Here is a 24405-nt window from a genome sequence, read left to right on the forward strand (position 1 = left end):
CACAAGTAAATCAGCAAATTTTCTCCTACCACTGAGACGAAGAAACATCCATTCTGGTCTCTCTGTATTCTTGAGGTAATGCAAAGCATATAAGCTTAAAAACTGACTTGACACAGGAATTTTAATTTTCATAAAATAGGAAGTTTAGCCATCTTTTGAGGTAAGCCTACCATTCTCTGTGTTTTTCTTTCCAGAAAAATCTAATCTTTTTTTCATTACTATAACAGAACCCTACAGATTCACTAGGAGTGAGCATTGCTGGTGGTGTAGGAAGTCCTCTTGGAGATGTTCCTATATTTATTGCCATGATGCACCCGAATGGAGTTGCAGCTCAGACTCAGAAATTAAGAGTAAGTTAATTATTAAGAAGGCTGTAAAGATTGCATGGGTAATGTGATTACTCTCGACAGGCAGTAAACTAGCAGTTCAGTGATACAGTCATAAATGCTTCTGGCAGTGGAAAGAATTCTTGCTGTTTGGATTGATGAAAAAGGAGCTCAGATTGATGGCATGGGAAAGTGTAATTGCTGACATGTGCTAACTTAAGAAAGGAGGTCCTAAAGCAGTCTTGGATCTTAGAGTTAGTCAGTGAAAATTAAAAGCATAGAAAGTGGTTCAGAAGGATGTGTTCTATAAATAAGTGCCATTGCTGAGTGTAGTGGTTGTTCCTGCAAATGTAGGTGTGCAGTCTGTTTTATCTCTCATGTTTCCTATGCTTAGGGTAGAGAGAGTACATTTTAGGCTCTGAGTTAGAGTGGGAGATTTTATCTGAAGCTGTATTTAAATGCATGCTGTATCCAATCTGCATCAAAGGTGGTTGAGTTTGACTCAGGTTTCTTGGAAAATGTTATTTCAAGATGAAGTCAGACAGAATCTCTCATGATAATTTGCTACATCATTCTGCCTGTCTTCAGATGACATGCAAAATGCATCTCTGTTTTTTAATGTATATTTCTAGAGTTTTAGGATCAGTTCTGTAAAGCATCAGTACTTTTTACACTGATTACATTAAACTGGTGTAATTTGCTGATGTTGAATTACCTGCCTTCATACTGGGCCATTTCATAGTTCTGTTGTTGAAAGTGACAAATAAATCTATGTAACTAAATTACATTTTCTACATTTTTTTCTGTAGGTTGGGGACAGGATTGTTAGCATCTGTGGAACATCTACTGAGGGCATGACTCATTCCCAAGCTGTTAATATCTTAAAAAATGCTTCAGGCACTATTGAGTTGCAGGTAAAAAATCCTCAGTGACATTTTGAATATTTTCTGAATACTGTTTTGCCAGCTGCTACATTTAACTATTTTAGTGTCAGCATTCTTATACCACTGATTTCCAACCTCTATTCCTAGGTTGTAGCTGGAGGAGAAGTGAGTGTCATAACTGGTCAGCAGCAGGATCCACCTACGCCCAGTCTTTCATTTTCAGGACTAACTTCCACTGGCATTTTTCAGGATGATTTAGGGTCAGTAACTATAGAATGTACAGCCTCTGTAGCCTGTTACTTTAGATGATAATCAACCTATAAACCTTACAAATTTTAGCAAATAGTGGAGGACATTTTTGGCTTAATCATGATTAGCATATTTGGTGTATACATAAGTCCTCTTCTGTGTTTTTCATTATGCAATTTGCTGTGCTGCAAATTTTTTTGACTCTCTGTAGACTTGTTATATGATCTGATTTCTTCTGCAGCCTCTATTGTTTCACTGAGATTGGGTAGCTGGGATTAATTGATACACCCAGAAATTCTCTTTCCACTGTTTTATCTGTGTTTCTGTAGTGTGCTCTCTAGTGCTGGGCAATCAGGAGTATCATACACCGGTATACAAGGTATACTGCTTCTGTTGTTCTGCAAGGTGCATTATGTAAACAAGTTTTGTGTCAAACTCAGTCATAAATCTGAGACATTTTTTCTTTTAGGAAAGGGGAAAGAGAAGTATTCTTTAGCCATACATACCTGCTATGAAAATAGAATTCCAAAATTTCTTAGTATCAAAGTTTATGTGGGGAAATACACGTATAAATGATCTATATAATAAACACATATATACAAATACACAGTAATCTATTAGGAGAGAAGCAATTAAACCTTAATAGCATAAATTATTGGAGCTAATTTTATGCTTTACAGGATTTTTAAAGTAGACGTTAGGGAATCTAGAGATACTGGCAATATCTCTCTAGTTCACTAGTAAACACTATTGGTTGCACATAGCAGCCATAACAATGCCCCGAGCTGTGTATTTTAAATGGCTATTTTCATATAATAATATGGGCATTAGGTAGTTTACAGAATTTTATAGTAACTGAAATAGCCAATTCTTTATAACAAAAGTATTTGTTGTTATAGTGGAAATAAAAATGTATTGGTTTGCTTAAAAGGAATAATGTTTTTTGTTGAATATTCTATGTGTTAAATCCAAAGTTCAGACAAAATACTCTTTTCCCTTTTCTTAGACCTCCTCAGTACAAGACCATTACTCTGGACAGAGGACCAGACGGCCTTGGCTTCAGTATTGTAGGTGGCTATGGCAGTCCCCATGGAGACTTACCCATTTATGTGAAGACAGTGTTTGCAAAGGTAGGTGGAAATTTGTCCAATCAATCCGTTTATTAGTTCACTGCAGTTGTTCTAAATCTTGGCCTGCGTTTGCAGTCAAAAGAATGTTACAGTTTCTCACAGTTTTTCCTTTTTAGTGCAAAGGCTGATCAAAATGTGCTTGCAGCATTTGATGGCTGTAGCCTTCAAAAGATTGAGAATTTCCAAATATACATGATTCAGCCTATCAGCAGAGTCTCGTCCACCTCTCGAGACTGGAATTGTGTAATACTTAGGAAAAAAGCTCCATTGTCGTATATTTAGAGTGTGTTTACTTCAGATAGTAGAGGGAAGTGTTCTATTGAACTCAGACTGCACCTTCAGAGAAGTTCAGATGCTGACCTGGATTTCATAATTTGGATGGCTTTAGGAAACAAGTTGTGAGTCACAGAAAACTGGAATCATGAATGGTAAATTTTTAAGGTATATCAAAGTATAAAGCTGTCTTTTACACCACTTGGTGAAAAGTTCTGCAGGTTTGGAAAATGCTACTTTTATAATACTAGGGTTTAAATCTTACACTAGCTGGAAAAACAGGGTTGAGGGAAGCAATCAATCATGTGGTTCCAATTTCTAGATGTGGAACTTAGACTGGGCAGGGCATACTGCATAACTGTCAGTCTTCTCAACAATTGGCTTCATCCGTATCCCTGAAAACCAAAAATGTTGCAAGAGGTTTTCTTTTCAGGACTGTGTGTTAGGGAGAAAAAGAAATGCACAAGTCTGCAGTTACTTGTTTTATCATTTCAGGGTGCAGCAGCAGAAGATGGACGCCTCAAGAGAGGGGATCAAATCATTGCTGTGAATGGGCAGAGTTTAGAAGGGGTGACCCACGAGGAAGCAGTTGCTATTCTGAAAAGGACAAAAGGAACAGTCACTTTGACTGTGTTGTCATGAACTGTCTACCTGACCGGCTAGGTTCAATAAGACAATGTTGTTTAGTTTCCACATTGTAAAGAGAATGGAAATGTTTGTGTAGTCTTCTTGCTCTTTCAGCTTCACAAGACTGTGTTACAACACTGAAGAAAAATAACATTTAACCATACTTTTGTATACATTAGAAGTACTTCTCTTCTTGTCAAACCACTGGGTTGAATTTATGTTGACAATAGAAACACATGGATATATTTCCTATTAGTAAGTCACCACGAAAAAACTGTTGTCATTAATAACCAGACAAGAAAACTGAAAATGTTTTGGGAAGAACCTGCATATTTGAATAATGTCGGAAAAATGATAAATTCACCAAGTCATCACAGAGGTTGCAGGGGTGGCAGTAGTCAGAAAACAGGAATAAGGTTATTGAAGAAAGAAAATATTACTAAATCAGAGATTTGGGAGATAAGGGGAAATGTATGTAATCTGGAGGCAGATGGTTAATAGACAAGATGATTCTTTGGAACTGGATGATTTTTAAGGTTCCTTCCAACCCAAACTGTCCAATGACCATGTTATTTCACAATGCTCAATAAGAGGAACTAGTTTGGTGACTTGGGTGGATTTTTTTTTCTTGTCTTTTTGTGTGTTTAAATTTTTCTAAGTCATGATGTATCTGAAAAAAAAAACCACTGTGTTTCACTTGGCTTAGGTTTGAGGGTTTCATTATTTTGGTGGCAGGGGGAGGGTGTGTTGGTGGTGGTGATGGTGGTTTTGGTTTTTGTTTGTTTTGTTTGTGGGTTTTGTGGGACTTGTGCTCACGGCTGAAAAATTCATTACTAGTGGAAACTGTTCCTGGTGATTGAGAATGCCCAGCAACTGCAGTATTAGAAGAACTGTACCTTTAAAAAAGGAATATTTTATAGTCCTTATGGGTGAAAGCAACTTTTCTAATATGAAGTGTCTGTAAGCAAAGGTTGTCCTCTTCCAACATGCAACACCGCGTACAGGGTCAGTGCAAACATTTCTGCAAGCTGCTTGCTTCAGAGCCATGAAAAAACCTCTCAGAGCAGCTCTGCTTAGCTGCTAGCAGGTGTCTGGATATTGCCAGTGTGGAAGGAGTTGACATTAATGGTATTGCTGCCATTATCACTAGCAGCAAAGGTAGAGTCCTCCTTGGACTGAGGAGGCCTACAGCGAGGAGTCATGGGTTGAGGATGGGTAAAGACCTGAAAATGCCTCGCAGTTGGAGGTTAGTAAGACAGTAATGAGGGTTTGCATCAGTAATAAGCAGAAGAGGAGCTTTGACAGCTATAACTATTATTTTGGGGATATTAATTTTAGAGGCGCAGATAAAAGCATTTAGTAAATAAATATAATGCAACTGTGGAGCTTTGTTTGATCAGCAGCATGGTCAATAAATGCATCACTTTCTTTTTACTTAAACTTTACCTAAAAACTGCACTCAATGAAACATTAGCTGATTGTAACCTACCTGCCCTTGCCTGCTATGTTCTAAGGAATCTGGCAGATAAAGCATGCTTTTCCCATGATTTATTTTCCTGCAGAAAAATTTAGCTGAGTCTTTTGAGAGAGGAAGATACCAGTCAAACAAGTATGCTGTTTAGCAGGAGGAGGCTTTGTGTTCATTAGCAAAAATTGAATTTTAGCAAGAAGGCCACTATCTCAACTATCACTTACGAGAAATATGAACGGAAAATGCAGGCAATGGTCAGACCATTATTAGGGGATGATACAAAAGACTAGCATTCATTTTAGTGGGTCACAAAAGCAGTATTAGGAGTGTCTGTCAAATAGTACTAACAAATTGATGGCTACATGTAAGTGAATTAACAAAAAAACCCCACTCTTTGTCTTTTTAACTATTCTAGAAGTTACACTGTGGTAGGCTAAGATGCAATAAACTAGATGGTACCGTTGCTGGATGCTGCTGTTATTGAATTGCTTTTGTACTTATTCTTTGCATAGAGTGAGAAATGCCTACATTATAATATGTAAAGTCACTTTAAATAGTATCTATATTTGTAACAGAAGTAGTGTACAGCTATTTTGTTGCTGCTCTTGTTTCACAATGGGGGATTTCAATTAATAAATTTCAAACTGTTGTGATGAATTGAAGTTCTGGGTGTGTTACTAGTTGCTTTATAATAGCATGCTTGCATTATTCATTCTGTTGCAAAAGATTAATTCAAAACAATTTAATAGTTGAAAAAAGGCATTACTCTTGATGTATTCCATAAAGCATCTGCTGAATTAATTTTTTTTAAAAATGTTATCTTCACTTGCAAACTCTCTTAGCAAATTCATGAAACTGTGAAGCTGTCTTGCATTTTTGTAACAGAGCATTAATCATTGTTAAAAAAAACATTCCTTCAGGCATAGGATGTGCCATGAGGGACAAAAATAGTGGGCCATGGAGCTTGGGGCTCAGAGAACAGGCTCTCCTCCAAGCCCCATGCCAGGAGACTGCTGCATGACCACTGCTTAGCGGCTGCCATGCACTGGACCATGTAGTAATAGACTTTTCAGGCTTATGATGCTTGGTTTTCTTTGTCATTTTGTATGCAATGCAACCTCCAGTCACAGGAGTTAGTCCTGTAAGGTGCTAGGTACTGTGGCGCAATTCTACCAAGTTTTATGGTTTTGTTTACATTTTTTCTATGTTACCGTGTTACAGGTTTGGAAGAGTCTGGCATCTTAAAGGCCCCATCCCATTGTCTGGTCAGATATCCAGCCCTTTTTTTTAACTCTCAGTTACGTATTGCTGAGGGGTAATCAGAGTGATATTAATGAAAAGCTCTTTAATTTTAGAATGGTATTAATGAAAGGGACTGTCACTTTTTGAAAGTGTGGGTCTTAACCCACAGCTGATTCATAGGAATGCACATATTTCATTTCTTGACAGTGAGCAGGTATTGTTGGCATGGCTGCTTTTCTGTTCATTCTTCGTTAGATTTTATTTCTGGGTTAGCTTTATCATAGCAGTAGTATTGTTAATTCTCAGCTGAGAGAAGGGTTGGAATTTAATTGCTGATCCCCTTCACTCTATTCAGTCTCTTTTTAAAAGAAAAAAAAAGAAACTGTATATTCTATAGACCTAGATGAAGAAGAAAGTGTCATCCTTGTTGTTAAGCATCAAGATGTTTTGTTTTGCTGACAAAGACTTGCAAGTAATGGGGAAGTACTTAGGTCATTTAATAGTGTTTTGCAAAGAAAGCCTTACCTCAAAATGGGAGTGACATTGGAAAGGGGCATTTGTTAGATTTCTACACACACTTTTTCTTGCTTTTAAAAAACAAATAGTTTGAAGAATCTAAAACTTTCCTGTATACAGGGAACTTTGTTTTAAGCTCCAGCTGAAGCTACTAAGAATAAAGTTTACACGTTCTTTATAAATTTAATTAAAACTGTAAATATTTTTAATAGTAAACAGTATCTTCCTTAGCCTATTCAATACCTGCAGTATGGATTTTTCTTTTGTAACTGGTCACATGCATGTTCCTCATGTAGACATGTAGGTCTTTAATATAATGTGTTTTACTCCATAGCTGGTGTTGCAGGGTAATGCATTTACTTGTGAAGTTTAGCCACCTGTATTCATGGAAGTGGTAACCATGACAGGTGAGAAGATCAAATTTAAACACTTGAGAAGAATACACCTAGTGGAAAATGATGCCCAAGTAGATTGAGGTTCCTATGTTCTTACTCTCCTGACATAAAATCTTCCTAAGCTTTCTACTCCCTGTGAAAATGATTGTTTGAAATGGGTAGAAAAAATGTAGATACTACTACTCATATTTCAGAAGAAAGGAGATTAAATTCATGTAAGATATTGATTCTAATAGCTGCATATGCCTGAGCTGAAAACAACAGAATTTTCCAAACTAAATTATTAGTTTTCAACTGGAGATTGTTTTGTTTAGTTACTGCAGCAAGTTGGTTTGTGAAAGTGAGCCAAGCAGGTTTTCACTTACTATTTCACTTCAGACTACTTTCTATTTGGTCCATTGTTTTTGATCTTCATGTAGGTAGCTTAAATACATAAATTACATAATAAATATTTTTATTACATCAAAGGAGTGTTTGAATCACATACAAAAACAACTTACCTGTTTTTATGACTGCCAATACTACATTGGATTTTTTAAGTGCTTGCAATTAGGTGTCCAGTTTGTCCATAGGCAGAGAAGAGAAAACTTTTGTCTAAGAGAGGAGCCTTTGAATTTGTTAACACTTGTTAGTATTTTCTGGCATTTCAGCCTTTGGTATTTGATTAGTTAAGATTGCACTTCATTAAGTGAATTCATTTTAATTAAAACTATACTCTGACTAACCAAGGTAGACATTATACCTAAAAGAGAATTAATGCTCTTCTTAAGTATTTTTGTGGGATGTTGGTTGACTTTTTGAGTTCTGTGTGGCATTGTTCAACAGCAGTGTCAGTTTGGTGTGTTTTTTTAGCATTTTGTTCATGCTACTCACTGTCCACAGCCACAGAAGAGGTCATGATACCAGGACTCCAAGAACTGAGAGCATGGGGTACATTTAAATGATGCATTATCAGATTTCCACTACTGCACACCAGTTAGAGGTAAAGGAGTTCCTTTGTTTGTTTCAGTCAAAACAGTTTGTTTTGACTGAAAAAGATATATTCATTACTTGTTGTTAAATGTGAATATGTCTGTTGGAAGTAGAAAGACCAGTATTGCAAATGAGAGAGGGAGAAAGATAGATAGATAGATTAGATAGATAGATAGATAGATAGATAGATAGATAGATAGATAGATAGATAGATAGACAAACAGGCCTCAATACAGTCCTAATTGTTAAGGCAGCAGATGGTCACTGGAATTCCTGTTTGTGACAGAGACCACTGAGGATAGGTGATAATAAAAGATTGTCAAATGGGAAAAGCATTAACCTTTGTTACTGTCACCAAGACCAGAAGACGGGTAAAAGTGCTAGTATTCATATTTACCTCATTTACTTCATACCCTTTTTAAGCATATGCATAAGGAAAAGTACTGCACTTGAATTTATTGTTAATGTAGACTTAGGGGTTGTTCTAACTAAATATGTATGTTGATTATTCAACAAAAATGTTTATGGACACACTCTCATTGTAAGACTTTTACAGCTGCTTTCACAAGACTAAATAACAGCAGTGATTGTCTTTTTGCTAAATTAACAAAACCTTTGCAATAAGGACAAATCTGGGCAGGAAGGAGAATTGCTTGAGACAAGATGGGAACCTCCTGGTCTGAGCTGATTTTCCTATTGTGAATGAGCATGCTCTCTTCAATCTATGCCTTATCTTCCCAGGAACAATTGGGCTTTTGTTTGTTTCAAATTGAAGCTGACCATGTATGTGAAAAAAAGCTTTTTTTTTCTATTGTAGTTGCTAGAGCAGAAAGAAAAAGAATACAACTGGACTTTTGCTTTAAGTGCAGATTTATGGAATATTAACATTTAATAGAAATAGCTCATTAACAGTTTGTTTGCTGCAAGATGTTCTCTTCTTTCCACTTTAAGTCAGAGTCTCTTCAAAGTATGGTATTTTGCCAGCAGCCAAACCATTCTTGTCTGCACTTCTGCTCCCATTTATTTTGATTGGAGTGTGTACACTGGGCTGGGGGGGGAAATGATGTGTGAGGGGAGAATGTCAAAGGGTCTTTGTGTGCTCATGCATGTGTGTGCATGTATAGATCTGGGAATAGTACTGTGTAAGTGCTAACTATTGGCCTGCAGATATTTCCTGCCAGGTATGGGTTTGTTTTTTTTTCTTACAGAAGAAATTTAAATAGGTATTCTAATCCTATTTAGTACATATAAGTTCTCAAAGGATTTTTAGAAAGAGAATAAATATTTTATCTATTTTAATGTCAGGAAAAAACAGCAGAGGCATTATCTGTTTCTTCTTTGCGATTTTGTGGTTCCTAGTGAACCTTTTTGTAATGTGAATGTACATCTTTTCTATTAGTCTGGTAAGTTTAACAATGAAACACATTCCATGTTCTGCTTTCAGGATAGTGAAGTCCTATTTGAAGCTGAGAAATGTTTGGGTCTGAGATATTGATTCTGTGTTTCTGGGGCTGAAATCACCTTGTGAAGTATGAATACACTTCAGAGTTCCTCCCTTTGTTTAAGCCCATGTGAAAGACCTCACATTCATAGGATTGTTCCTTTTATATACAGGAAGTATACTCAGTTTTACTGATAGTTTGAACTCATGTACATATATTATGGACTCTCACTTGAGTATAAACCTTGAATCTGTTGGCCAAGCTAACAAGTCTCTGATCAAGCCAAAAGTGGCAACCTGAATTGGGTTGGTTTCCTTCTAAATGTCAAGGAGAAGGTGGACCAAACAGAAATGCTGGGCAGTGAGCAGCAAGGAGACAGAGGTATTTACTGATATCTGGCAGCCTGTGTGCTTTTCTCTAGTTTGAAAGATGGCTGCAACTGCCATAGTATGAACATCCAATTCAAAAGTGACTTGAGTTAACCGGAGAGGGGTAAGTTAAATTAAGGGGTAGCAGAAGAAGAGAAGTGCTCACTTATTTAAGCACAAATAAGCATGGAAATGTTTCTCTTGTATTATAAAACCAATAAACAAGGTGTAACTGCAGTCAGCTGCTGGTTTCAGCTTGTGCACTTAGCCTGGGAGCTTCAGGTGCTGAAGCTTTGTAGGAAAGGCTGTTTGGCTCAACTGCACAGCCCCACATGCACACTTTGAAGTCAGACTGGCCCTGTGAGAAGGACCTAGATCGGTTGATAGAAGCTGACTTGTATTTGGCTACATTTATACACAGTCATAATTTTCAGTAATAGCCACTAGATAGCACTAGAGAATCAAGGTAAATCTCAAACAGCACGGATTGCAGAGATTTAAACGAACACAAGCACTCCAAAACAAACAACCACTGGAGCCTGTTGTTGGTGTTTAGCTCATATCAGCAGCCAAATGGAAATTATTCAGTCAGGAGAATGTTATTTTAACTTCTGGTGTATTTAAAATGTCTACACTGATGTATTTCCAAGCAGAAAACCACATAGCAGTAGCTTGAACAGTTACCCTATTCTGACCTGGTTTTGATGCTTTTGAACTTTATTGAAAACCACAAGCTTCAACAAAATATGCATTTAATCAAAAATGTTTAACACTGGCCATCACAAAGTGAATGCTTTAAAATAAAAACACACCTCTAAAAATATCCATAGGGATATTATGATTTCCAAAAATATGTCTCAAAAAATCCTCAATTTATTTGCAGAGAGAATAAAAAGTCCATCACTGTCTCTAAGTTTTTCCCTTGCAAAATTATTCTTAATTTTTAGTTTTTCAAGTATAGTTTAGGATTTTGAAGAAATCTTTATTGATGACCTCTATGAGAATGCAGAGAGTGATCTTTCTAATCTCTGCTATGAAAGCTATAAGGGTACTGCTTCTACTTCCTTACTGATGGCCTTTCAAGAAGCTCCATATGAACTTTTTTTCTAAAGTGTTAGGAAATTCATAGAGGTTTTAGGAGAAATGCATGGGTTAGGAAATGCATAGAGGTTTTAGGAGAAATACATGGGTTTCTGCTTGCATGTACAGTGCATTTTCATAGATTTTGCAGTCGTCTTGCAAACCATGTACTTAATGCTCATAAGTAATTTTATTTTGCACATTCATAAAGCTTTTTGGGCAATCTTGAGGAATATACACAGGTATGCATGGTGCTGTGGATGCTGTTCAAGGTGGGAACTTGGTGTCTCCTCTGAAAACTGCATTCCTCAATTCAGTTTCAAAGTAATTTCAAAGTAATTGCAAATTCTTCTGTTATTTATTAACAGGGGTTTTATACCAGTTGCCACATCGTCCTTAGATAATGTCTTAAGAATTTTTCACAAGGATCTAAAATCTGAAGTTTGATGGTCTTGAACTCCTAGAGTAATGTGTCCTAAATGCTTATCTTGAAGGAGAGATTCATAATCAGCTCATGGCATCTGGCACTTGTGGCTTGCTTCTGAAGTATGTTAAACTATCCAACTGTGCAACTGTACTGGGGCTTATTTGCTATAAGTATGCTTCATCTTAGGTATGGGGACTTCAAAGACCTCAGTCTTGGCTGTCATTGATAGGGGCTCACAGGAGTTCCCAGTGGACTGGGCTGGTGCATGTGTGAACTCATTCAGCCAGTGAACTGTTTCTTGCAGAAATGACAGCCTGTTATCAGGAGATGCATGGGCTATCTTTGAGGCTTGCTTGCACTTACAGTACACCCAGAATATCATTACCTACCAGTTTCTATAAATTCACCTTTTCCTGACAGTATGTGAGAGGCACATGTTTAAACAAGATAAGAGATTTAACGGAAGTGAAAGTTGATCATCTGTTTCTCCACAATTTAAATGAAGATTTTGCAGCTCTCCTGTTTCCTCCCACGCCAGACCCTCAACTTCAGCTTGGAGAGCTGAACTGCCTTAGTGATAAGAGTCCCATTATGCAAGGATGGAGCTGAGTAAGGTTTTCAGTCACACTTTCAGGCTGCTTCAGGCATCCTTTAGTAGTTGACAGCTATTTGCAGTTGCCAGGCCAGTGAAGCGGTGCCCTACACCTAGGAGGTGAATTAATGTTACAATGCAACTAAAGCAAGACTGGCAACTGAAACTGTACTAGAAATCCTTCCTGCCCCTTTTTGGCCTTATATTTATTACACATGTAAAACCATAGTAAGCATGTTACTTCATTCTCAAATGCAGCTTGTTTTGCTCCAAGTGCCAGTGGCAGAGAACCTGGTTTTTTTTAAGTGCTGTGAAAACAAGTTCCAGCAAAACTGATCTTTATCAGATCCCATTGAAAAGGCTGCACATACTGAATAGTGAAACAGGCCAGTTAAATTTTAATCTGGGTTACATAAAAGGCTGTTCTTAAAGTGGCACATATTGTCATTGTTCTCACACCCATTAACTTACAGCCAGACAGTGAGAAGGCCAAAAGACGTGTAAAACCTCAGTGTGAATCCATCTGTGTATGCATGTATAAGCAACTTCTAGGTAGGGTAAAGTACAATCTCAGAAACCTATCCACAGCACCCTGTTTATTGGAGTTTTTTTTTTCCCCGTGTGGGGTGTGGGGACGGTGCCTTGCAGAGTATGAGTTATGTAATTCAATAACTCTTTTAGGGGGGAGAATCTTTGTTTTGAAAACCTGTCAAAACACTGAGAATCTTTTTCATGTGAGTTTAGAGGACTGGCAAGGCTGTGCCCAGAAGCCTGTGTGTGGCCTGAGCAGGAAAGATTCCCCAAGTGAAGACAAAGGGATGAAACACTTGGGCATAAGACAACCTGCATTCAGCATATTAGAGGTGGTAAAATTTAGTTGAATTGCAAACATATAATTCTAGCCAGTTATTTTTGAAGGTTTGGAGCCTTGTTTGCCATTCTTTTTGAAGGAACTGGAGTTACCACAAGGAAGTAGTAAGTGAAGGCACACATACTTTGGTAAACCAGACTATGATGCCTGGGAGCTGTAGGATGGCATCAGCACAGAGTAGGAAAAATGAGAACAGGAACTTAACTTTTAGTTTTTTGGGGTTTTTTTTCTGATAGTATTTCTAATCTGTAGTGAAACCTGAAGCAAGATTTTTTTCCCCAAGTAATCTATGATCTTTAATATATAGTTTAAAGTATTTATTTTCTTCATAAAAGGTTTCTTTTCCAATTAACTTAATATTAAAATTACATGGAGTTTTTGTAGGGAATTAAGAACAGTTTTGTTGTGTTATAAAGTTACACTTTAGGGTATTTTAAGATCTAAGAGCAAGTAAGTTATAGCGTGCCAAATTGAGATATCATTTACATACCTGTGATGCCTATTAATCTACATCAGAGGCCTTTCATATTTACTCCTGTGTACCTCAGATGATGAAACGGCCTGAGGCATTTGGTTACCCTTTGGTTTCAAGTGCTCTTTCATCAGCATTGGGTATGACTTCATTTGGATGCCGGATTGCTTCTCAAATTACCATGGGTAAATTTTTCCTTGTTTTACTTTTTGCATGGGAATTAAGTCATAATCAAAATCCCAGGAACACTGCTGTAGCTAAAAGTTGATAAAGCAGATTGCAATGGCCAGCTGCTGGGTGGAGTAGCAGGTGAGAATGGTACATGCAGAAGCATCTAAAGTGACAGAATTCAAAACTACCTCAAGAGCTGGAGGGCCAAACTTAATTTCCTTAACCTGTTTGCTGCTGTATTTGGGAAGACACAAAACCTCCTTGATAACTGTATTTGGTCCTCAACACAGTGTTATCTGTGTCTGCAATGCAGTGAAGTCTCAAGATGGTGGGTCATTCAGCCCTCATCTGTGAGAAAAGATCAAAGTGGGGGGTGGGGGGAGAGTTAGAGATAGGGACATGGTCCTCCATTTTGTCACAAAAGCCGTGTGTTTCATTAAACCTTGATTTAGGCTCAATCTGTAGCCCAGGAAAGCTAACCACACAATAAAATAGCATGGTTTGTTGAACAAAAACAATTGCTGAACCCACACTTGATACATTTTAATGATTAAAGCCGACTTCCTCTGCTCTGTTGCTGTGGTCTTACACTTGCTTGCACCAAATTTGTGTGGGTAATTGTTTGCTTGTATACACTGCCAAGCATTATTTAATTTTAAAAAAATGTGTTTGGCAGGGGGTTTTGGAAGCTGGAAAAGACAGAATTTGTGTCAACAATACATGTGGTTCCCAAAAAAGCAGAGTGAACATGTGTGCAAGAGAGATGGTGTGTGCAAGACATAAGCAGCACTGTGTGTGGTTGCTGAAAGTCACAAAAGCAAGCATTAGCAAAGGTATCTGACTGAAAACTTAAGAAGCCACATATGACTATGCTGTCATGTCTCAGGAGAGGTGCAGGCAGGCTTTGCCTTTATGGTGCTCTGTAGACCCTGTTCTAGTGCTTACAGTGCATCTGAGTAAAAGCCCAGCTCAAGAAAGGGTGAGAACATTCCTGCCTAGTTGTTTCTGCTGATAACAAGTAGCTTGGGAAAATTGTGCTCTATGACTTAAAAATCAGTGGGGACATCTGCTAAACCATCTCCATTCAGTTTTCATTAAACAGCAGACTGTCTTCTACATGTCTTACCTGAGATTCAGACTGCTGTATTTTAATCCCTGAAGACAGTTAAGATTAAGCAGGTACACTACCAAAATAAAACAAAACTACTTGTCTTTTTCAAAGTGTAGCAACCCCAAAAACCTGCCTTCGGATTATGTTGTGTTCAGAGGAGAGATGTGGTGACCTGAAAGTAAGCAGCAGACAGCCCAAAAGATGGGTAATATTTGAAGCTAAGCACAGCTCTAGAGAGAAGTAGTTATATGTCTTGTATGCTTTATGATAGGCTCCTAAGTAAGGTGATGTGGCAAAATAAATCTGAATTTCATCTGGAACATTTTCCCTCTCTATCCATGTAATCATTGTTTCCTCCTTTGCTTTTCCAAAGACCTACTACTAGAGCAGACAAAACATGCAACTGGAATTAAGGCAACTATAGTAAGCAGATGTCTCTGTGACAGTGATCTAGTCAAGCAGGGCAGATCTGAATTAAATTTGCAAAGTATAAATTTTCCTCATAGCCAAATCAACTGAAAGTAACTCACCTCTTATCATCTGCTCAATGAAATTTTCCAGCAGTTGTACTGTAAATACACCCTGAAACTACTGTTACGGAAAAATTATTGTCGAGCAGTCCAAATGCTCTAAGGCATGATCAGTTCAGTGGTGTCATCACAGCTCCCTGGCCCTCAAGGGGCCAGAGCAAATGCTCATAATTTTTCATCCAAATGTATATTTTTCAGCCAAAATATAATTGTGGTGAGATTCCAGCTGCACAATTTGACCAATTAAAGGTAAAAATTCCTATTCATTTCTATGGGTACATGTTTGCACATTATTGAAGCTATTATCTATCTTGCCTTAAGATGTAATTATTGTTTACTGCTTAGAAATGTGGCATTTTAATGCTCTATGAAATGTCAAAAATTACAATTGAAACCCTAGAATCTGTATTATACATGCTTTTTGCTTTAGGGAATGAAATGGACAAGATAATAGCCTCTCTGTGCCAGGGAAAATGTGTGAGACACTTGTTTATGTTCAGAGGGAATTACAGCTGGACTGGAGAAACAGGACAGGCCTGGCCCAAAAGCTGGTGCACTTTTGTCATCAGCAGGGATCCCCCTCTATAGTGCTCTATATGGCATGGTGCAGCAGAGCAAAGGCAGGTCAAAGTCCAGCACATTGCTGGAATCTGTGGAGCTGGATCTGGCACACCTGGAGAGATGAGAAGCAGCATGCACTTGTCTTTGGGTTGTCACATGAAAGCTCAGGATAGCTCATTCAGAAAGGACTAGAGTGCAGGGGCTTTAGACTTGGAAGAGCTCCACACAGACTGCTTGGAGTTCTGGAAATGACCAGTTTACTTTAAGTCAAAAGAAAAAAGCTGAACTTGGTTACGTCCAAGTAACCAAAATGATTATCCAAGTAACTTGGATGGTGTTAGTCCTCAGACCCTTTTCCTCTTGTCCTCTCAAATACTAGAGTAAGATCAAAACACTTGTCATGGACAAGGGAGCACTTGCCACTTCTCGTGGTTCATGTGCAGAAAAATGTCAGTAGAAGCAGATCCTTTCCAGGTGGCAGTGACTACTAGAGAATACAAATTCTCAAATCAGCTCAAAGAGACCACAGAAGGTGCCAAATGTTCCACTGTAGAACTTATCACATTATCACTGTTCCCCAGAGAGATATCTGGGAGATTTTAAATATATATGTATATTTTTTTAATTTATTTAGTCGTCTAAGGCAAGGATTTTTTTTTTTCAAAGTAGCACTTCCTTAACTTTGAAGAGCTCTGATATGCAGCATTCCAAATATTTTATTGTCTGAACATCCACTGAGATTACCAAATGCCTCTTTACAGAATAAAGGAAAAGTCAAATATCCTCAAGCAGACTGTACAAACAGTTCTCAGATTAATTTGCCACCCACACTAGTTAACTGAATTGCTTTCTTAGGTTTTACACATCACCTCAGCCTTCATTCAGTTAGGGCTATGAACCTCAGTTTTTCCAGTGTACAAAGTCTTGAACCTTTTCCTCAGGGTAGGAAAGGTCATCCAGGAAGATATTACTTCCCAGCACAGGGGGGAAAAGGGCTGACACCCAGCTGTTTACCAGCAGCACCACTGAAGCACTTAGCAGGGGAGTTACCAGCTCACAACTGCCTTAGCTGTGCCTTGACAAACCGTATGATGTTCTGCTCTATGCAAAGGACTGGAAATTTCTTTGGGCTGGCACCTGTAGAGAGTGAGACTGTTTATATTGCTCACTAATTGCATCGCTTAATTTATAAGTGATAATTATAAAGCTATAAAATTCTAATGGATTTAAATTATTTAAGCTATTGTAAGATATTCAGTGGAAGCAGCTTTCCTTCCTTAATAGTAAATTAATAGAGAATTAATAATAACTAGGACAGGAGAGGCAGTAATGCCAGCACCAATGTATTTAATAAAGGTGTTCACAGAAAATATACATTTTTGTAGCAAGATACTGGATCTGATAAAGAGTTGACCAGGGAACTTGTATTTTGTCTTGAAACTATTACCACAAGAGAAATGTTAAAATGTTCAAGGAAACCAGAAGCATGGTTTTAAAATTGATGGTTGTTTCTGAGAGTCTCAAAGACTTTGAGTCACCTGTCGACAAACTGAGATGGTATTTGGTTTTGATGGAGATGGTATAGAAAATGGATCACATTTATAGGCTAAAAATCCATTGCAGCTGTTCTCAATCTTGAATCCTGTGACATTATGCTTCATATAAATGCACAAATTGGAGTGGTAAGGAGAACGCCATTTATCTGGAAATGTATCATATGTCACTCCATTAGCATGATCAAACTATCAGCCCAAGACCCACTTCCAGTTTGTCAGAATCAGTGGTTTGGAAGGAGGGGGTAGGAAACAGCTGCCAGGATATCATCCCAGATATGTCAGTGAAACTTTTCTTCATGTTGGCTCACAGCCAGCTGGGTTAAACTGGGTTTACCTATATAGCCTGCAGAGTTGCCCCAAACTTGGCAAGAGCCTTATGAAAGACTGAAAAATACTCCTTGTTCTCAGTCCTTCAGCTCCACAATTTGCAGCAGAACCTGTTACACACACTTAAATGGGAAGTCCCAGGCCCAGCAGAATAAACACTGACCACACTGAAACCAATCTGAGCACTCTGGTTTTAAGGAAGGCAGTATTTTTGGGGGGAGGTCTATTGCTTAGTGTCAGAAATGGCAGAATCTCAGCAAGAGGAAAATAAAACTTCTTTAAATGAGACACACCGCAGAGAAAAAGGAGGTTGTTCAGAATTGTTCCCATACCAGCCCTGAAGACGTCATACGTAGAGCCAGGTAAGCAGCAGTCTTCACATAAGGTGCATTTACAATTGCTGTGTGATGTTAACTCAATTATGGTTGCTGAGAACATTCATGATCTACTTAATGCAGTAAATGTGATGGGTTAATAGTTGAAACTCTTGACTCCTACTGCAAGGACATGGGGTTCAGCCCTTTATTCATATCTGAATTTTGGCTGCTAACTGGGTCTTAACTCTTGGCATATATTAACTGTACACTGGGATCTCTTATGTTACAAGGGCAATAGTTACGCATTCCAGGAAAAAGAGAAAAGACAAGTCAATGAAACAAGCTGGGAGAGGCCCATAAAATTTTGTTTCTAGTAAAGAACAAAAAGTAACATTTTAAATTTACTTCTGAAATAAAGGAAGATGCTGTTTGGTTGGTCAGTATGGATTTGTGGATAGGCCTGGAGCAGAGAAGTAGAATTACCAGTGGGACTCCATAATGAATTTCCCTAATAGGCTCAACATGAAGAAAAATTAATTGGTGCTAAAATAATAGGTCATTTGTGTCCAGCCCTATGAAGATGGTGAGCTTTTTTCTATCCAAGAAGTTACTTCATGCAAGAGGGAAGCTTACAGACCATGGGTAAAAATATCTTGATCTTTGACCTTGTTTGTTGAAGGTTATATAAGTTTTCTCAGATAATTATTTATCTGCATTGATGAAAACCTATTGAGCTGTTATTTAATGCTTAGCTACTGCACTGTGCTTTTGAAAAGGAGGTCAAAAAAGATTTTCTGTCTCTTACTGTCATAAAATGGTGTACAACATTTTGTCCTGAGTCTGGTCTCCTTTTCTCAACTGAAATTTTTAGTCCTTTGAGCTAAAGAAGTTGCTTTCCTCTGAATCATGGAAAAATACACTTGCCTCCGGCAAATCAGTGATAAAATATACAAGTAGAGCTAAGCTAATTAAACACAACTCTTGAGTCTCAGATACTTTATCTGAGACCTCTCCACTGTGGTGAAAGAGTAAATTCAACCAAATACAGTTAATTTGCTGAGTTTGCTTTGTCCAAGAATGTTTTGTTGTGCCTTCCACTTAAAAAGCAAAAAACCCTGTGAGAAGGAAACTATTGATGCTTCTTACTCATTTCTAAAGGCAGAAATCACCCTGAATGATGTGAATGCATTTATCTGCTTCTACCTACATTTCAGAGCAGAAGTTCTGGCAGAGAAAGACATCATGCCTCTGATTTCAGAGGCATGTGCACTTGGTCTGATCATTTTGGTGTGCAGCATTTGCACCTGTGTTTATGCAAATCTTCTTAGTTCATAGTAATGCAGCATACACACCTCTAGCCAAAAAGTAGCAACATCTGGCTGGGAGTGGTGGGTGTCATACTGAGTGGTGGGCACATTGACTATGTGACACTGATTTTAGGTTGTTGTTTATGCCCAGGCTGCCTTTCCAGTATACATTTATTTAAGAAGAGGACATTTATTTAAGAAATTTTACAGTCTAATTTCCCAGTAATTTCAAGGGTGATAAGATGTCTAAATAAAATCCTGTGATTCTGGAAATTTGTCTGCAATTTCATGGCATCACTTTTAACCTCACTGAACTCTCTTTACACATTTGCATTTAAATAAGTGTGCCTTTTGGTGTTAATTCCTCTTAAATCTTAACTGTAACAAGTGATTGAGACTGTAGCAGGTGTTTGATTTTTCTTCCCATTATTTAATTTATTTTATTTTTTTAGTTTTGTTACAGAAAAGAACCCAAAATGCATGAGAAGGAGTAGTGTAGGCATTAAAAAAGTTAGGAATTGGGAAGCTGAGAGGGTCAAATGAGTCAGTAGGAAGAAATTATAGCCACTCCTACCTCTCATAATTTTGACTGTGAAGTATTATCCCTACATATTTGAATTCTCTGAAACAGTTACATTTGAATTTTTAATACAGTCTTCATTGCCAGATGAGGTAAATAATATTACTGTATGTATTATGCAAAAACTTTTGCACTTTTATCTGGGGTGTTCATTTTGCTGTTCCTAAAACCTGAGTTCAAGGACTGGAAGATCCTCCTATCTCAGTAATAATATTTTGCAGTTCAGCCTGGTTTCTGTCAATCTTACTCTCTTAACAAGGGATTCTTCTGTTTCTCCCAATTCTTTGACTTTCCCTGAGACAGTGAAGAAAATTGTGGATAGGATTTCTGTAAGCAGCATCCAGATACGATTCCACTGACACTCATAAGAAAAGAGATGCATTCTATGGGGAAGTGCCTGCTCCAAACAGGAAGCTCTGTCTCAGGGTAACCCATGCTGCTCAGGTGGATGCCCTAGTAGATAAGGATTCAGCTTGGATTCCACCCAGCTGCACAATCCTATCTCAGAGAAGTGTAAGCACCAACAGGGTGCAAAAGTGAGCAGAAATAAACTCTGCAGAGAAATGAGAATATTACAAACAGATGCAGCGTGGTTGGAACAGCGCCATGAGGTGTATAAACATCAAAGAGGATTTTTTAAGAGAGAAAACACCTACTTGCAAACTCTAAAGAAAGAAAGCAAGAGCTTAATCTAAGGACTATTTGATGTCACCAAGTCACCAGTGTAAGGATGTAGCTCGAGCTGGTGGCAGAGGGCAGAGCAGCAGCAAGGAGCTGGCCTGGAGAGCTCTAGGCAGTGGCTCTTCCCCAGTTCGCTGGTGCTTTCCTCATCAGCAGAGAATATGTAAGTGCCTTATCAGGGTGGCAAGAATATCTGAATTCTCTTGTGTATATGTGATCTGAACATCTGTTTCATATTTTTTATTTGTGCTTGTCTTGTCACATTGTGCAAGGTCTTTTCATATGACTAAAGGCGCCCAACTGGACTCACTCAGAAGATGGTTATTTAGGAGGTGAATTTAAAATTGAATAAAGTGGGGGTTTTTTGAGTTTGTTCTCTTTTTTTTAGTGATCGTTGTTTATTTGCAAAATTTTCAGGATGTGAATGCACTGAGTGTCTGAACTGAGTGATTGCTGAAAACACATTGCTTGAAGTAAACTGATAGTACATGCCTTTGTGGTGGAAATGACAGGATGGAATGCCCAGCAGGCATACTGGGTCAGCAAAAATATATTAGGAATCGTTATCTCTGACTATGTTAATACGCAGATTTCTGTAATGAGTCAAATTAAAATAACTGCCCTATTAACTTGAAAACTGCCCTATGAAAATAGGTGCCCTCCCTGTATGTCCCCCCCCTCCTGACCCCTCCCCATTTCTTTTAATGTTTTTGCTCTTTGGTTATTCAGTTCTTCAGATTTGTCTTCTTCTTCTTGTTAGTACTTCATCAATTATTAACTAAGCCCTCCCCAGCTTCATGTATTTAAAACAGCTGGTGTGACTTTAGCAGTCCTTCATTATGTTTTTGAAACCTGGTGATTTTCAGCTAAAAATAATAACTTTTCGTTTCTTTCCATGCTGCTTATTTTTTTCTGTCACTTAATTTGTAACAGTTGTCTAATGGTGCTTTTATGTTATCTGTGACAAAAATGTTACATTCACGGGCTTGGGAGTTTGATCTGCTGTATCAAGAAAGGTTTCATGCTTGGATTTAATGAGTAGGAAGTCATAGGTTAATTCTGATATGGCTTCTTGGAATTCAGCATGGCCTATTCATAATGCTGTGTCTAACCTCTTCTTCATTCTTACAGGTCAAGGAAGAAGAAAGCAAGGTCTTGGTCTTGGGTTTACATTCTGGAAGTTAAAGAGCAGCTCAGTGAGATAGCTTTTAATTTGGACACATAATTTGGTCTGTGCATTTAAATACTCAGCTCCAGATGTTTCAGATTTAACTGGAATGGCCTGGCCATTCTGAGAAGCTGTATCCCACTGCTCTGGCCAAAGACGTTGCTTGACACGGTGTGCCGGTAAGCGCAGTTCAGTCACTCGGGTGTATTGCCTTCAGTGGCATACTTACACTCGCCAACACAACTTCTGTAACTAACCCTCTACTGGCAGGTAATTCTCAGAAATTTCCCTCCCCCATTTTCTCACGCAGACAGCTTTTCTTTCTTAGGGAACAGGAAGGTACTGAGTGTTAAAGCTCTAATTCTCAAGGGTGAATTTCTACTGGGTGACCATTTCAGTGACGCTGCTTTTCTTCAAGGCTTAATGGACAGTCCCACAGCCTGCTTTATGTAGTGCCTGTTCATGTGGCTGTCATTGGTTAATTGCCATGGTGTTCATTCATTCTAGTGTAGGTTGCATACATTTTTCAAGCGATCAACATGGTTTGCATTCTATTTGTATTATTGAGCTCTCTACATAATGTTTCAAAATTTTACTGCATGAAGTTCTTCTTCCTTTCCTGCCATCAATGCAAATAATTTTGGAATGAATAGTAAATTCTCCCCAGTCTGCAATTCAATATCAGACTGAAGCTCAGCTTCATCAGATATTTTTGGGTAATGAAACAATATGTTGATTTGGGCCTGTTTAATAAAATTTCTATGTATGTCCATATATATCTTTAACTTTGCCTCACTCTGAATGAAATATTTATATAGTGTTTGATTCTTGAAGAAACAGATGACATCTGGGAGACATGACATGGATTTTTTTTTCTTTAGGATTGGGGTTTTTTTCCAAGAATACAAGGTCCTCATTTGCCTTCACATTGTCTGGTATCTTATACCTATTAAGAAATTGCATCTTCCTTTTTTTGGCTCAGTCACCTATCGCAGGTGAGAGCAAGAAAACTCCTTCTTCTTCAAGTGAATGGCAACATAAAGTTAGTGCTAGAATCTTGCAGTTCATAGGTATCAGAACTCGATAAAAGTCCATTTTCCATATTTTACTCCAAAATGATTTGACCATGCTGTGTAGCATGGTCATACTTGCATGTGAACGTGCACATGTAATACAAGACAGTATTGTTCTAGGAATGGAATTTATTTCCTGCAGATACTGGTGCCAAAGACAACAAATAAGAAAAGTAATTTTTCACATAAAACAAGAACTTTTTAAGGAATCAAACGTGTGCAGTGACTGTTGTACTTCAGCTTAAGGCCACCACATAAATTATATGTAAAAAATTACCTATGGAAGGTTATGCACACCTGTTTGTGTCACTGCTATGAAATATGAATTTCAGTGTAGCTTCTGTTTAACTGAACATATTATTGCCTTCTGAAAGTCATTTTAGGGTATTCCTTGGGTCTAGGCAGACTAATAATTCTTCCCTATCTTCACTCACAACTGGTTGAGGCAAACATGTTAAGTTATCCTTCCCAATAAACCAATGTCCATTGAAACATCTATCTCAATGATCCCCATTGAGAGCATCAGTTAAACTTCCAGAAAATTCAGGGGACATTGATTTGCTTTTCTACATAAATTACCTTTCATGCTGAGGTTACAGACAGAACTCCATTGATTGGTTTATTTAAAATGAAATTGTAATGCATAATGTATTCCTGTTCACTTGATTTTTTAATTTCCTTGGAAGATTTGCAGCTGAATTATGTGCATTCAACTGCCTGTTTTTAAAAAGTTTGCAGAAATATAGAAGTGGCTGTGACCAAGTTTGAATTGAAATACAAAATTAGTGATAAAAAAGCTGGTAGGTGGTATTACAGTATAGGCATAAACAAATAAATTTTCCTCACTATAAATCACTGTAGATGCATTGACTAGTCCATCTGCTTCAGCATGTCCCAGGAACATTACTATTTTTTAAAATGTATCTGTGCTCATATGAGGAATGTTAAAATCTGGAGTTGTACTCCAGCAAAATACTAGTAAATTTGAAGCAACAAAGATTTATTGTAAATCCATAGTATAGAGATGTTACTGCAAATTAGAGCATGTATTTGAGCTGTGCTTCTTACACCCTTCCTCTATGCTGGACATTTCTCTTGTGTACCCTATTGACCAAGAGGTGTTGTAAGACACCTGCATATTGAGGTAAGTCTGCCCCCCAAATCTGCAGCGCCTCCCCTCCACTCATCATCCACCCCATCCCAAAAACCAAAAAGATATTGCAGTGAAAATATTTGGGTGGACACTCTAGAGGCTAGGATTTAGCATATTATCCTAATCCATGGTTTGGGTTGTGCTGATGAGCAGATGACACTCAAGACTCTGGATTCAGGGTGATATTCTATTGGGTCAAATACAGCAGTGACTCCTTCCAGAATATGCAGTATTTCTGTGAGGCTTTGCACTGTGGAAAAATACGCCACAGGTGCTTGGAACATCTCTTAACATGCTGTGTTATGAATCACAGTTTGCACTCTGCATGTGTTGCCCACAATATCTGGGAGCCAGACTCAAAGCTCAAGCCAAAAGAGGAATTTAGTTCAAACTGCTTTCTCTCCTGGCCTTGACTGCATCTGGTTGATGTATATTAGTGCTTGGCCATTGAATGATGTGAAAACCAGCTGATGAGAGCTTATTTGTAATTCTCCATCTAATTTCACACAGATGATTTGAGTAAAGTGATACTG

General features: G+C 38.0%; 1 protein-coding gene across 20 annotated transcripts in view; it reads left to right on the top strand.

The window, feature by feature from the left end:
* The window catches only part of MPDZ (multiple PDZ domain crumbs cell polarity complex component), a 95429-nt gene extending 89812 nt beyond the window's left edge, over nucleotides 1-5617 (top strand). For all 20 annotated transcript variants that reach the window (XM_038123470.1, XM_038123468.1, XM_038123475.1 and 17 more), the window contains 5 exons: nucleotides 228-350; nucleotides 1136-1240; nucleotides 1358-1470; nucleotides 2466-2589; nucleotides 3358-5617. In XM_038123470.1, coding sequence (XP_037979398.1) covers nucleotides 228-350; nucleotides 1136-1240; nucleotides 1358-1470; nucleotides 2466-2589; nucleotides 3358-3504 — 612 coding nt within the window. In that variant the 3' untranslated portion in view covers nucleotides 3505-5617. The remainder of the gene's footprint in view (nucleotides 1-227; nucleotides 351-1135; nucleotides 1241-1357; nucleotides 1471-2465; nucleotides 2590-3357) is intronic.
* The last annotated feature ends 18788 nt before the right edge of the window (nucleotides 5618-24405 follow it).

The sequence above is a fragment of the Motacilla alba genome, chromosome Z (assembly GCF_015832195.1).
Source record: "Motacilla alba alba isolate MOTALB_02 chromosome Z, Motacilla_alba_V1.0_pri, whole genome shotgun sequence".
In the NCBI taxonomy this organism is placed as follows: domain Eukaryota; kingdom Metazoa; phylum Chordata; class Aves; order Passeriformes; family Motacillidae; genus Motacilla; species Motacilla alba.